Consider the following 16,299-nt stretch of genomic DNA (forward strand, 5'->3'; position numbering starts at 1 on the left):
GTTCCAGTGTGTCATGGGTTGCCTAGGCTTCAGTGTATTTATTATTAAATCTATAAAGAAATTGCCTTTCTTTATAGCAAGAATGTATGCAGGAATTCTCTTAATATAAATTTCACAAAATATTTCATACCATGCATCTGTTTCCTAATTCTTGTTCCCAGTTTACTACTCTGAAAAATTTCCTACATTGGTCATAATTGCACTTGTTGTAACTAAATTTTTCTTATAGAACTCATTTTCATTTAAACCATATACTACAACAAAATCATATTCTAGCAATAAATGATAACTTTTCCCAGTAAGACTATAAATTATGCCTTCATTGTCTTTTTGTTTTGCCTTGTGAGCAATAGGTCTAATATGGATGGATGGGTCATCTGAACCTCTGTTTCTGATAATGGATGTGATGTGCTGCCACAGGAAAAATTCTTATGTCTAATAGCATATTATTCCAATTGTTCCTAGTACTCTTGACTTCCCTATCTTGGTAATATTACTACTGCCATTTACAATTAATATTGCTACTGCCATTTGCTATTATCCTCCTGAATCTCTCTTCCATAGTTTGCAGTAATATTTTCACAGCTTTTAGTGTGTTTTGAGCTAAGTTTTTGTATTCATCTGAATTCCAAGTCCCTGTGTGTGTGTGTGTGTGTGTGTGTGTGTGTGTGTGTGTGTGTGTGTGTGTGTGTGTGTGTGTGTGTGTGTGTGTGTGTAAGAGAGAGAGAGAGAGAGAGAGAGAGAGAGAGAGAGAGAGAGAGAGAGAGAGAGAGAGAGAGAGAGAGAGAGAGAGAGAGAGAGAGAGAGAGAGAGAGAGAGAGGGGGGGGGGGGCACATCAACACAACCAAGATGCATCACTGCCACTCTCTCTCTCTCTCTCTCTCTCTCTCTCTCTCTCTCTCTCTCTCTCTCTCTCTCTCTCTCTCTCTCTCTCTCAACACAAACATTTCCAATACTAAAATATAACATCATATAAAATATATACATCCTTGGGAGACACTATAAAAAAAATCTGGAGGTGTAAATTACAAAACTTTCTGCTGTGAAAACTGTTGAAATCCAAATGTCACAGTAACCCTGTGTCCTAAATTGAGGAATAATATCCTTCACAGGTTCAAAAGCTAATGAAATGAGATGAGTGCTAAGGTCAAGCACAGCTATAGGATACATTACCACCTTACCTTTGCTTTTACTTTGTCAATAACAGAAATTTTCAAAAAGCTAACCTGGAAAAATAGCTGCATGGTATCTAATATGCATACAAGTAGGCCATCATATGCACCAATTTTCAAACCATCATCCTTTTTACCTAACACATTCAGTGTTCAACACTGAATTAGTCTGTCCAGGGCAAGGCCAACTAATTCAGTATCAAATTTTGCTTCACTCTTATGAGGGACCCAAAATTGCACCAATGCACTATGGCACCTACAAAGTGGTGTAATAAGTAGGAGCTTCTGAGTCTACCAAGAAAAGCCCACTCAACTGTTCTCTTCTGCTCTCAATCCTGCTTGTGCCCCATTTTGGCCTGCACTGTCCCTTTGTTGTCAATAAGGACAAGAAGGACTTAAGTCCACAGACAAATCCCTAAACAAATTCAGCCTGCAAACAAAGCTTATTTCAGAATAGATCAACATGTTTCCAAGAACTGCCTGAATTGCCAATTTCACCAGGGAAAGCAGTAGTACAGTACCTATCCACAAGGAGAGACCTGGCAGGACCAAGAAGACAGATATTCACTTGTAGACCATTGTTAAGTGTGACAGCAAGAAGGATAGAGAAAAAAAAATAATAAAATAAATAAATAAATAAATAAAAAGCCAAGTCAGTACATATTTGGCAAGTGTTATTTCAGAGCTGTTAATAGGTGTATCTTGGAGCTGGGTTTCACCAACACCATGAATAAGCTTCCTCAGAAGCTCTTATTACTACCCCACTCTATGTAGACAGCATTATGCATTGGTGTGATTTTAGATCCCTCTTTAGGGTAAAAACAAAATTTGATACAAAATTAGTCAACCTTGCCTGGATGGACTAGTTCAATGTTGGGTGCAGAAAGCAGACTTCTAACATTTGTAATATTGAAGCACTTCTAATCACAACAAGATATTTCTTAATAATTTTATGGTTCCTCACATATTCCCCCTCCTACAAACTGGCATGGTGTAAAAATATAAAAATTGGCAAAAATTCTCTCTCTCTCTCCTCTCTCTCTCTCTCTCTCTCTCTCTCTCTCTCTACTCTCTCTCTCTCTCTCTCTCTCTCTCTCTCGTCTCTCTCTGTGTGTGTATGGAAGTAAAAGAGAATAGCATTTTTGGTGGAGAAAAAAAGAAGAATGAAGAGATGAAAAGTAAGCAAGGAAGAAAGTGTTATGGTAGAGGAAGAGAAGATGGAAAGGAGGAAGAGCTGGCTGGGGGAAAAGAAAGTGGTCAATTTTTGTGCTTTCTGGGGCTTAGAGTCTGTAGGCTGCAAGTCTACATACACACACACACACACACACACACACACACACACACACACACACACACACACACACACACACACACAAAACAGCTGTTGTGATGGGTGGATGTGTCTGTCTCAGCTCCAGCTAGTACCAGCACTTAGATTGTAATGTAGAGGGTTAAAAACTGCTCAGTCCTGTCTCCAGTATAGATAATAAAGTAAGGGAATGAGTGTGGTAAAAAAAAATATATATATATATATATATATATATATATATATATATATATATATATATATATATATATATATATATTATATATATATATATATATATATATATATAATATATATATATATATATTGGAAGGAAAATTTTTGAGCAGCAAGTTTTTTCCTAAATGTAAACAAAACACCTCACTCAGGAGTCAAGATTAAGGTGGTACAAGGGCCATCTTCTTTTCAAGGCAGCCCAACTGATTTCCCTGGATTCAGTGAAGAGGAGCAGAATGTGGGCAGAATGAATAGGAGATTGTGGAAAGAAGAGGAGGATTATGCAAAGTTAAGAGAGGAGATGAGAGCTGAGTGGATTAGTGAGAAATTGAAAGTTAGATATGAATGGTGAGGATAGTAGTATTTTAAGAGAATTGAGGGATATCAAGCAGAAAGAAAAGGAGAGGGAAGGCAAAAACAAAAAAATTATAAGAGGTAACAAAACTTGTGGATCAGAATAATAAAAATAGGGCAGAGATTACAGCTTTAAAGAAGGAAAATGAGGAGCTGAAGAACAGACTGGAGAAGGAAAATAAACATAGTGAGGATTTCTTGAGAGATAAAGTGCAAGATATGAAACAGAAAACCCATACCTGGAAGGAAGAGAGAAGAAAACAGAAGATTGATATGAAGGAAATATTGAGACAACAAAAGGAGGAACATAAGCAGATTGAAAAAAAAAAAAGTGGTTACAATAATAAAGGAAAAAGAGCAAATAGTAAAAGGTACAGTACATAAGATGTCATGATATTTGGTGGTAAAGAAAAAAAATTACCCATTTAGACTACAATAAAAAGAGAGGAACTTGAGAGCAAATGAGATAGTAGCAGTGGTAGTGAGTGAGGGAGGGGAGGAAATAATGGAGTAAATGGACAAAGTTCAGAGGCTTGGCAAGTATGATGAAAATAGGGTAAAGCCTCTAAAAATCAGATTTAGTACACAAATGGCAGTGGAAACTGTAATGGGAGGATATGGAAACTGTCAAAGAAAGAAGACATGAAAAAATATACTGATAAGAAGATATTTAAATGAGGATGAGAGGAATAAATTGAGAGAGATGAGAGTAGCAGTTAAAGCAAAAAACGAAAAAAAAAGGACATAGGATCAAGTGAAAGAATTTGTATGGAAGATAGTGGATTTTAAGATAAGAAAGTGGTGGTTGAAGAATGGCAGGGAAGAGGAGCAACAATAGAGGGGGAATATAATATGACTGAGAAGGAATGTAATATATTAAAAGTGATATATACAAATATAGATGGCTTGTGTCAAGTACATTGGAAATAAGGGATATTCTAGGAGATAACAAGCCAGATATTGTATGTTTAACAGAGAGGAGATTAAAAAAGGAAATAAAAATAAAATTTGAAGAGGAAGAATACAACATTTCGAGGAGAGATGGAAAAGATAAAGATGGGGAGGAGCGTTAATATTGGTGAAGGATATCTTTGCTGAAGAAGTGGAATATGGTAATGGGATGGCAGAAGTTTTGGTCATTGTAGTTAAAGATGGCAAAAGGAAAAAGAGAAAGATTATTGTCACATATATACCATCCAAAACAAATGCATAAAAGACAAATGAGCATAAGATGATGTAAGAAGTATGGAAATGCTTGGAAAATATGATCATAAAAACAAATAAGGTGTTGCTTATGAGCAATTTTAATTGCAAGAGTGTAAATTGGGAGGAGTTAGAGCTAGGGGAGGGTGCAGATTTGTCGAATGAAGAGACAATGCAATTAGCAAAGGTGAATACTTCAGAGCAGTGGGTAGATGAAGATACAAGATATGGAGAAGAGCAGCCTTCAATGCTTGACCTATTGTTTACCAGAAAGCTGGAATCCAGGCCAAATATGAAGTAGCTGCTCCATTAGGACACTGATTGTGTTGTAATAAAGGTTGAATTAGAAGGGATATAAGCAAAGGATTGAAAATACAAAAATGGCAGATTAAATAATTTGAAGAACTTCAAAATATCTATTGAGGAATATAGTGGGATAAGCTTTTGAAAGACATGAATGTATAGACAAAATATGAAATGAGTACAATAAGGGAGTGCTTAAATTTATGCCAATGTATAAGTGTTTAAATCTGTGCCAATGTACAAAATGAAAATGAACAGACATAGTTAGTATTATGCCAGATGTGCAAATGCCAAAACAGACAAGGGCAAGGCATGAAAAAAGGTGAAGAAACAGTGGAATGAGGGAAATTGAGAAGAATATATAAAGCAAGAAATTAATATATATATATATATATATATATATATATATATATATATATATATATATATATATATATATATATATATATATATATATATATATATATATATATATATATATATATATATATATATATATATATATATATATATATATATATATATATATATATATATACACACACAAAAAAAAAAATTGACAAGGTTCCACACATGAACATTGTCAATTGTCTATATATATATATATATATATATATATATATATATATATATATATATATATATATATATATATATATATATATATATAATGGTTCCACACATGAACCTACTGTGAAAACTGGAAAATGTAAGAGGATTAAAAGACAAAATATGATGGATGCAAGATGATGGATGCAAGACTATTTGAAAGACAGACCAAACAAGGACAATAATCAAAGACTTCATGCTGGAATGAGGTAACAAGTGGAGTACCAAAAGGATCTGTATTAGCACTGATTATATTTCAGATTTACATAAATGATATGCAGAAAGAATTAAATAGCTAATATATATATATATATATATATATATATATATATATATATATATATATATATATATATATATATATATATATATATATATATATATATATATATATATATATATATATATATATATATATATATATATATATATATATATATATATATATATATATATATATATTATTTTCTGGTCCACTGGAATCAATTTATTTTTCCCACAGGTTCTTCAATTGCCATAACCAACGCTACATTGGAATGAATCATGTTTGTTGTCATGTACCCTACTGTAATATTATAATGTTACAGTAGGGTAATACAGTAGGGTAATACAGTAGTATTACAGTAGGGTAATACAGTAGTATTACAAGTGGTACAGAAGATGTGTGTGTGTGTGTGTGTGTGTGTGTGTGTGTGTGTGTGTGTGTGTGTGTGTGTGTGTGTGTGTGTGTGTGTGTGCACGTGTGGACAAAGATTTAACACCTTAATCATCTGACTGCACAAGGAAAGAGAAGCAGGTATCTCTCTCTCTCTCTCTCTCTCTCTCTCTCTCTCTCTCTCTCTCTCTCTCTCTCTCTCTCTCTCTCTCTCTCTCTCTCTCCCCTCTCTCTCTCTCTCCCTCTCTCTCTCTCTGCCTTTCTCTTTCTCTGCCTTTCTCTCTCTCTGCCTTTCTCTTTCTCTGCCCCCCCCCTCTTTCTCTCTGGCTGCCTCTCTCTGTTTCTCACTGCCTCTCTCTCTGCCTCTCTTTCTGCCTCTCTCTCTCTGCCTCTCTCACTGTCTCTCTCGCTGCCTCTCTCTCTCTCCTACTCTTGCTGCCTCTCTCTCCCTCTCTCGCTGCCTCTCTCTCTGTCATTCGTTGCCTCTCCCTCTCTTGCTGCCTCCCTCGCTGCCCCTCTCTCTCTCTCTCTCTCTCTCTCTCTCTCTCTGCCTCTCTCCCTCTCTCTCTGCCTCTATGCTTCTCTCTCCCTTTCTCTCTGCCTTTCTGCTTCTCTCCCTCTCTCCCTCTTTGCCTTTCTCTCTCTCTCTCTCTCTCTCTCTCTCTCTCTCTCTCTCTCTCTCTCTCTCTCTCTCTCTCTCTCTCTCTCTCTCTCTCTCTCTCTCTCTCTCTCTCTCTCTCTCTCTCTCTCTCTCTCTCTCTCACTGCTCATATTTCTATAAAATGTGGTGATATTATAACCTGTCATTCTATTACCAGTACAGCACTCCAAGATCAATAGATTTTTTGTTAGATGGATGTTACAGGCTGCTGTTCTCCATATAGATGGTCAAACTATATACAAAATATACCATAAATACCATATTTCCCACCTAAAAAATGCTCCAAAAATCACCCTGCATCTTATACCTGGTTTGGGTAGGCCTATGGGTTACGGTTACTGGTACTAGAGTAACACCTAAATACCACTTTTCAAACCCAGAATGAAATATGTATGTTTATATATTGTTAGATAATGATTACAAATCAAAATTGCGCTAAAGATTACTAGATAATGATTACAAACCAAAATAATACTAAACATAATAACCTGCAGCATCAAGATCAGAGACTTTCACATGTGCAGGAGTGTTTTGTTTACCATTTCAAGTAAGCTGGGTAAGAGCACTGTAACTCTTCACCCAATAGTGCAGTGGCATTCATTGCGCGGCTTGCGAGCCACTGGCAGCTCGCGATGACTCAATTCATGGCTCTCGAAAAATATATAAATTAATAAAAAAAAAAAAAATATATGGAAAAATAATTTTTCAAGTAAGATACATATTTTCATGAAGTGAGATGGAAGACGAAGTCACAGTAAGAGATAACATTCTAACATCCCTACCCTAGTCGTACAGAAATCATATGTGTCCACTATGGGAAACTGATCAGGGACACGTCTAGCTCTAGGCGTCGGTGGTCTCGCTTAATCAGTTGAGTTCAAGCTTTCGGGGGAGACTGGACGTATTTCGTTACTCTTGAAGATTTGTGTTTGAAAATAGGCAACAGATATTTTAGACTGCGGCAACATATATGAAAGTAACAACTTAACTGTTGCTGCTTGTGGAAGCTAGCTGCGATGGGCTAGTTTTACTTGAAACCAAAGTGCAGTCAAGTAGTGTCTGTTATGATGGATCGATTTGTGGTTAAACAAAAACGCAATAGTGATGAACAGCCATCCCAGACCCGACCAATAGAAAAGGAGGATGGAGGGGAAACGAGTGGTCAACAAGGAGACTGTGACGGACAGGTAACCAAAAAGAGAAAGGTACGAGCGATACAAGATGAACATAAAAAATTTCAAGAAAAATGGATGGAAGAATTTGCCTTCAAGCTTCATGATGCAAATTCATTATGTTTAATTTGTCAAAAGGTGTGCTCTGGTTTCAAACGCAGAAATTTAGAACGTCATCTCAAAACAACACATCCAAACTTCAATAAGACGTACCTGCCTGGGAGTAGCCTGAGAAAAAATAAAATTGAGCAACTTACTGCCTTGTTAGTAGGACAGCAAAAACTGATTCACAGATCGACCTCTACTGCTGAAAATTTGACAGAGGCATCATTTGAAATTGCATGGATCTTGGCTAAGCATAAGAAGGCCTTTACAGACGCAGAGATAATTAAAGAGTGTTTTTGGCCTCGTCTGAAATAATGTACGCTGACTTTAATAACAAAGATTAAATCATAAAGCAAATTAGAGGACTACAGCTATCAGACACATCAGTAATGAGAAGGGTAAAAGAACTTGGTAAAGACATTCGTAGCCAGTTGATTGCAGATTTATCAGCTGCACCATGTTTTTGCATTGCATTGGATGAAAGCACAGATGTGTGTGACGTTGCTCAAGTGTGTGTATAGACCAGGTTTCCCAAAGAAGACTTGTTTCAGGAGGAACTATTGTGTTTGTTACTACTAAAAGGCCAAACGAGAGGAGAGGATATATTAAGTGGACTTCTATTCTTTTTCCATGAGAATAACCTGAACTAGCATCTGTGTGCACTGATGGTGCTCCTAACATGAAAGGGAAAGAGAAGGGAGTTGTCGGTTTGATGAGGAAGAGGGAGGAGATACCCAACTTTGCCACTTTTCATTGCATCATACACCAGGAAGCACTTGTGGCAAAACTAAAAAACTGTGAGTTGCAAAATGTGATGCGGCTGGTTGTGCAAGTGGTCAATTTTATTGTTTCACGAGCACTAAATCACCGCCAGTTTCGCGAACTGTTGGATGAGTATGAAACGGAACATGGTGATTTAGTGATGCATAACCAGGTGAGATGGTTGTCTCGTGGCAGAGTACTTGAACGATTTTTTAGTCTCTTCCCTCAAATTTGTGAGTTCCTTAGAAGTAAAAGGAAAAAAGCCAGCCAGAATTGGAGAATCCTGAATGGATAATGAAGATGGCTCTTTTGAATCACCTGTCATCTGAATTCACTGAATCTACAGTTGCAGGGGCAAAATAAACATCCAGATAGTATGCTGCATGTAGTCATTGCATTCCAAAACAAGATTACAACACTATTCATACCAGACAGACAATTTGTTCACTTTCCAAAGCTCAGAACAGCCATCATAAATGATCCAGAATATTTGCAATGTTTCAGCTATGATGCATTTGAGGAAGTACTGAGGGAGTTGAGGGAGGAATTTCAATCAAGATTTCTGGATGTAATGGAGTACAGGGATTTTTCTAATTTCATTGAAAACCCCTTCCATGTACCAGTGTCATCCCTGACCTCAGTTATCACAGATCTTTGCCCTGATCGTGCTGCAGTGTAATGTGAGATTGTTGAGTTGCAAACAAATGACACCCTTAAAGCCCTGAATGCTAAACACAAAGCAGATGTCTACCACTTCTGGAACTTGGTCCCTGACACAGGCTATCCATCTTTGAAGCAGTGTGTGCAAAAGGTGATGTCCTTTTTTGTGAGCACATACACATGTGAATCAACATTTTCAACAATGAAAATTGTGAAGAAAAAAACAGAGAAACAAACTGACCAATGCACATCTGGATTGTCTTACAAGGATTGCAGTGACAAACTACAAGTATTCCATGACAAGAGTTAAGCAGCAGCTAGCACACTTCCGCTCATCACAGCATTAAGTAAGTTTGGTCTTTATTTTGGTATTAACCCCTTCGTTACTGATGAAGTACCATAGTACTTCATGTGAATTTTCGGCTGCTGAACTGATGAAGTACGTGCGTACTTCATCGCTTATTAATGATACCCAGGGCTCCATATTTCTCGGTTTGTATGGTTTTAATTTATGACAGTGACAAATTGACTAATTGGCACCTTGTGTTTCAAGGACGTTGGCGGGTGGTGGCGGAGGTGGTGATGTGAATTGCCGCCACCCCTCAGTGTGATTTGACAGTGACACACGTTGCGTCATGGCGTCTTTGTTTTCCTCCAGCAGTGATTCTGAGAGTTATACCACTCTTGACGATGACTTGCAAGGATCAGACGATATTCCAACACAATCAGAAGGCCTCGTAAGTGATTCAGATGATGACTATTTGGTAGAAAATGACAGTGAGGCAAGTAGTGATGACCAATGTGAGAGTGATGGTGACAATGAGGATACAATTTGAAAAAGTATACATCCCATGAGCCAAATCTATCAAAAGACATGAAAAATAATACTTAGATGATTAAATATGGGCATAGAAATGAACATTAACTACCTACATGAAATTATGAGAAGCGCTCGAAAAACTCGGTCCGGTGGAAGGGGTTGGTACACGTCGGGATCATAGAGTCGGTAACGAAGGGGTTAATAACAAGATATGCAGGCTAATATTACCATGTCTAATTTTTCTCATTTACTATATTGCACTAGCAGCTCAGTACTACTTAATTTAGTTGAGTTACGCTAACTTGCAGTAGCTGCGGCTCTCTCAATCAATGTGTTTAACCGAAGTGGCTCTCTTGCAAAACTTAGTGAATAACACTGCAATAGTGGAACATCAAGAACACAGAAAGGCAGAAAGGAACATAAGGTAGTATCATAGTCATAATCGTTCAGCGATAGTTATGATCACTGATAAACTGGTATGTTTTCTACTCTTCTGTGTTGGTTTGAGCTGCAACTTGGACCAAAGCCTGATTGATGGGCTGGCTAAGAAGTTCAGGGAAAAATAGGCTTATTTTATTTTTTCTAAATATCCCCCGCCAAATTATTGGTGCATCTTGTCCTCCGATGTGTCTTATATGGTGGAAAGTATGGTAACTAATTTCCTGCCCAGAAAACAAGGGTCAAGCTATATATGAAATTGATCTATACTCAAGGAAATACAGTACTCTGCTAAAAGGTAACAATGTGTAAACATAACACTGATGTTGGTATTGTCACATAACGTACTGATACTGACAGACATTATTGTATAAAGGGTAAACTAATTTAGATAACCAAAACCCTGCAAACTTACCATAATTTAGATAAGCAAAACACTCAAAACTAATCACCCTGCAAACTTACCATTCTCACAGTAATGCCACTAATGTCTACATTTCTTGTGCTTACAGTGAAACGTTTATTTGTGCTGTTGGATGTTCAGCTAAGCATGGCTTGCAGATCAGGAGTATTGTACCACCACCATCACTAAGTCTACCATCATCATCATCCTCTTCTTCATAGCACTGGTAATCTGCCTCAGGCAACTCATTCTTCTTCTATTGCTGCATTTCATAATCATTAAATACTGCCAAGTCCTCAGGGTTAACATGGCCCAATGATGCCACAAGAACATCATCCTCAGATATTGCAAAGTCTTACTGCTCCTTAGTTTATATTAAGGCAGAATTTACTTCATTTTCAGAAAATAAATTTATGATACTATACAATGTTACTTATAGGTCATCACTACCACTAATTGCTACCAAAGATGATCTTTTATGTGAATGTAATATCCAATGCTAAAAATATCTAATTTTCAGCAAATCAAATAAAAGATAGTATACCCTAATTAGAATAAGTTGAAGCTTCAACTAAAGAGATAAAACATAAGAGCTGCTGCTACTGCTGCTGCTGTCATCACTGCAATAACTATGCACCCAGAAGTAAAGCACATGCCTTAAAACAATCATGGTACACACCTATTGGATTTAAATATCACATTAATATCTCTTGCATACTTCTGTAACCAAGTTGTCAGGATCTGTACACACAGGGGTTAAATGTACAGTATAGGACAATGGGGAGTGCTGTCACTTAAAGAATATCTTATATTCCGTTGCCAGTGACAAGTATGCTGGAGAAACCTGAGCCAAGAGGAAGACCAAGACTAAAATACTTAGATTAGTGAAAAGTACAGGAGGAAGAATGAATGCAACTCAATTACAAAGGGGAGAGAGAGAGAGAGAGGGAGAGAGGGAGAGAGAGAGAGAGAGAGAGAGAGAGAGAGAGAGAGAGAGAGAGAGAGAGAGAGAGAGAGAGAGAGAGAGAGAGAGAGAGAGAGAGAGAGCTATGGTTGTTAACATCCTTAGGAATATGGCACTTAGGTAAGGTACAGCAAGTATTTTTTAGATCTGCAGATGTAAAGTAGCTGCAAATAAACAAATGGGGTTTACTCTTATTTATATTACGAAATAGGGATCCAAGATAATTTCTATGGATAGTAATAGGTAAACACACTTTCAACATTCACAGGTGTCTCAGTTACTTATCCTACCAGATGTTACAGGATGACTATACAAGAAACAAACCCAGAGAGTGAGAGTAAGTACATTTGAGAACTTAACTTACTTGAAATGCTTCCAAAGACCTCTTGGAACATAGTATTGCAGCTTAGAGCAGGCTAGGTGTGCAAAGATTGCCTGCACCTGCTTAAGGATTCCTATGTGGTACTCTTTTCTGCTCTCCTCATTGGAACTACTGCTCATTGTGTCCTCCTCATTGCCATCAAGATTTGTCTGTTGGAGTAATAAACTGAGTTATTTATGATGAAAGAGAGAAAAAAAAAATTCCTCAAAGCATAAAAAAGATATGATTACCTCATCCTCATATACATACACAACAATAAGAAGAGGCCCTTAGGCTAGGAGTACACAAACAACTTTCATCATTGCAACTTTAGTGGCTATGACTTATATTTGAATAGATTCTTTATTGCACTATGATCAGTCTATATTCTTACTCCATACCCTAATACAGTGGAACTTCAGTTAATGAACACCTTCATTTTCTAACAAATCAGTTTTTGAACATTTAGAACTCATTACTGCTTCAGTTGTAGTACCATAATACGGTTCTAAAACAAAGTTACTTGATTTCAAATATTAAGACACACCAAAAGATACCATTTATTACTAATTTAGTTTCTATAAATATTTACTTCATTTTTATATATCTGGAGAGATACAGAGTGTAAGACAGTAATTCAATCTTTGAAATAGGTAAATGTGATCCCACTGAAAAAGCCTTGATGTAAACAGTTTTCAGTGCTCTGGAGTAATCCCGAGCTACCTGTGCCTCTCTCGATGACCTCCAATGCACTATTGCACAACTCAATTTTTACAGTAGCTTTTCCCAGCAGCAAGATGTCTAAGTGTTATGATCACCTTCATTATGGTGGTAAGTGGGTTGTTCCTCTCTGTCACTCTGTAAAGCTTCCCTCACTAGATAGAGGGAAGGGATTCTCACTAGGTAGAGAATACCTGCATGGTCTAAGCAGTATCTTTTGATAGAGTACTGTGTCACTAAGTTCATTCAATACATCCTTTCTGGATAAATAATTTGTGAGGTGGGAATGTCATGAAGCAGCCATCTTGGCTGTGGGAACATCTGTCATAAGCCACTAAGATATGGTAGACTGGTGTCTGGGAATGGATTAAACCATTTTACATTGATTCTTATGGAGAAAATATTTTCAGTTTTCAAACATTTCGGATTTTGAACAGCACTCAGGAAAAAATTACCACATTTGTCGGCGTATTAAATGTAGCTCTAAATAAAACACACCCCTATTTTACAAGGATGTTTTGTGGAAAAAAATTTTATTACATTTCATCATAAAGTTATGGAAAAAAATTGTACTGTGTGTGTGTGTGTGTGTGTGTGTGTGTGTAAGAGGGCCATTGGCAACAAATTTTTTTTATAAAAAGAAAAGCCCACTTAATGCCAGTTTCCATAAAGATGTCAGATAGAATGATAAAAACAGAGGATAAGTGTCTTGAAACCTCCATCTTGAAAGAGTTTAAATCATAGGAAGGAGTAAATGAGAAGCAGGCAGATAGTTCAGGCCACAGGAAGATAGCATGAGCTGCAACATTGCTGTGATGAGAGAGAGGTTGAAGACAGTCAGTTAGAGGAGAGGAGTTGATGAGATGAAAAGCTTTTGATTCCACTCTCTCTAAAATAGTGGTGTGAGTGGAAGCCTGCCACTCCCTATACACGTGAAGCAAATTTCATATATGGATAAAGCTCCTGTACAGAGTCAGTAGCTGAGGTTGAAACAGGGGGGTGGTTGAGAAAGACTGGCAGAGACAACACAGAATGCTTACCTTCATAGAAGCTACTTGAGCTAGTGATGACATATGAAGTTTCCAGTTTAGATTATAAGTAAAGGGCAGACCAAGGATGTTCAGTGTAGAAGAGAGGGGCAGTTGAGTGTCACTGAATAAGACAGGATAGATATCTGGAAGGTTGTGTCAAGTTGATAGATGGAGAAATTGAGTTTTTGAGGCATTGAACAATACTAAGTATGCTCTGCCCTAATCAGAAATATTAAAGAAATCAGAAGTCAGGCATTCTGTGGGTTCCCTGCATGACCTGTTTACTTCCTGAAGGATTGGACCTCTACAAAAAGACATAGAAAAGTGCAGGGTGGTATCATCAGCATCGGAATTGATAGGACAAGAAGTTTGGTTTAGATCATTGATAAATAGGAAAAGAGTTGGTGCAAAAATCCCTAAAAGAGTGTATGTTATGTCTTCACATCTGGTGTGATGTGATCATATCTAAAACTGTGAGTGTGTGTGTGTGTGTGTGTGTGTGTGTGTGTGTGTGAGAGAGAGAGAGAGAGAGAGAGAGAGAGAGAGAGAGAGAGAGAGAGAGAGAGAGAGAGAGAGAGAGAGAGAATTCTCTCTCTCTCTCTCTCTCTCTCTCTCTCTCTCTCTCTCTCTCTCTCTCTCTCTCTCTCTCTCTCTCTCTATCCTGAGCATTGCTAAGTTGAATGAGACCGATTGCAAAAGAAAATGGATTGAAGGAGCATAAAACTGAAGGAAATGGATGGAGAAAAAATGAAAAGGGGTTGGGGACAGAAAAAGAGAATATTTATTTCTCAATACTTCCTCTCTCCCTCTGAGTCTTCACTCACTCCTCACTCTTGCTGCTTATATTTATTCTTTCTACTTTCTCCCTATCCTCTTCCTTCACCCTTCCTCCACTTTCTTGCCCAATGTACTCTCCTTCCCCAGTTATGTCCAGTCCTCCCCTTTTTCCTTTTCTCTCCCTTCCTCTTTCATCTTGTCTCAAACCTCCCTGCATGTCACCTCCCCTCTCCCTTATCTGTCAGAAATAAGGGACAAGGAAGAGGAGGGCAGGGAAGGGGGAGAGAGAGAGAGGGTGGATGGATGGAGAGAGGGAATGTGGAGGGAAGAAGGGAGGAAGGCAGGGAAAGAGGGAAGGGGGAGAAGGGCAAAGGAGGGAAGGAGGGGAAGGGAGAGGAGGACAGGGAATGGGGAGGGAAGGAGAGAAGGGAGAGGAGGGAAGGGAAGGGAAGGGAAGGGAAGGGAAGGGGAGGGAGGTAGGGGGGGGGGAGAGAGAGAGAGAGAGAGAGAGAGAGAGAGAGAGAGAGAGAGAGAGAGAGAGAGAGAGAGAGAGAGAGAGAGAGAGAGAGAGAGAGAGAGAGAGAGAGAGAGAGAGAGAGAGAGAGAGAGAGAGAATTTTATTATTAGTAACAATATTTGTGTGTAAAGTACTACTGCTTCAAATCCACACCTATAGGCATAGGCTTAGAAGCCTAGGCATCTGCAGTACTATGGCCACATTAGATGCAAGGTAATTATTAGATTTTTCTCAAGAAAAAAGTGCATCTAATGCATTGGCAAATACAGTAAGTTCAAGAACTGAGGTTTCTATAGTGCTCTAAAGAACAAATGACTTAAGTGTTTTACACTCAGTGATTAAGGTTTTTTAAGACTCAAGCCTAGGACAACAACAAGAATTCAAAAAAGAAAATCCACAGAAGATGTCAGTCCCAAAGAATATAGTGAAAAAAGTTATCCAAAATTTGAGAACAATGGTCTTGAAACCATCCTCTAGAAATAATTAAAGTCAAAAGCATAGGGAAATACAGAAGTGCCAGGGAGTAGCAGAGTTTATCAGTAAAAGGGATAAAAGCTTGAGAATACTACTTAACTCCTGCATTAAGGAGAGGGACAGAGCAGGGGTAAGAGAAAGTAAAAAGCCTTGTGGAGTAAGGCCATGGGAGGAGGGGAGGCATGCAATCTGCAAGATCAGAAGAGCAGTCAATGTGAAAATAGCAATAGAAGATAGCAAGATGTAACACTGGTGAAAAGAGAGGGGCTGAAGAGAGTGGAAGGTTGAGAAGACAAAATGCTTTTGATTCCACCCTGTTCAAAAGAGCACTAATACTTGTACTCCATACATGGACACCGGGGAGGAGAGAAAAACTGACAGAGATAGCTCAGAATAACTAAATTCCTAGAAGCTGTTTAAGTGAGAGACAAGATGTGGTTTCCAGTTTAGACAGACTGAGGATGTTGACTGTAGAAGAGAGACAGTATAATTGAAGAAGAGGGGATAGTTATTTGGAATGTTGTGTCAAGTTGATAGATGGAGGAATTGGGGTTTTGAGGCATTGAACAATGCTAAGCTTGCTCTGCCCCAATC

The 16,299-nt window shown here is 37.9% G+C and overlaps 1 protein-coding gene across 5 annotated transcripts in view; it reads right to left on the reverse strand.

Annotated features, from left to right (window-relative positions):
• LOC135092995 (probable ubiquitin carboxyl-terminal hydrolase FAF-X) overlaps positions 1 to 16,299 on the reverse strand; it is a 301,879-nt gene that overhangs the window by 135,567 nt on the left and 150,013 nt on the right. For all 5 annotated transcript variants that reach the window (XM_063991852.1, XM_063991861.1, XM_063991828.1 and 2 more), the window contains exon 34: positions 12,190 to 12,356. In XM_063991852.1, the coding sequence (XP_063847922.1) occupies positions 12,190 to 12,356 (167 nt within the window). The remainder of the gene's footprint in view (positions 1 to 12,189; positions 12,357 to 16,299) is intronic.

This window comes from Scylla paramamosain, chromosome 3 (assembly GCF_035594125.1).
Source record: "Scylla paramamosain isolate STU-SP2022 chromosome 3, ASM3559412v1, whole genome shotgun sequence".
NCBI classification, from domain to species: domain Eukaryota; kingdom Metazoa; phylum Arthropoda; class Malacostraca; order Decapoda; family Portunidae; genus Scylla; species Scylla paramamosain.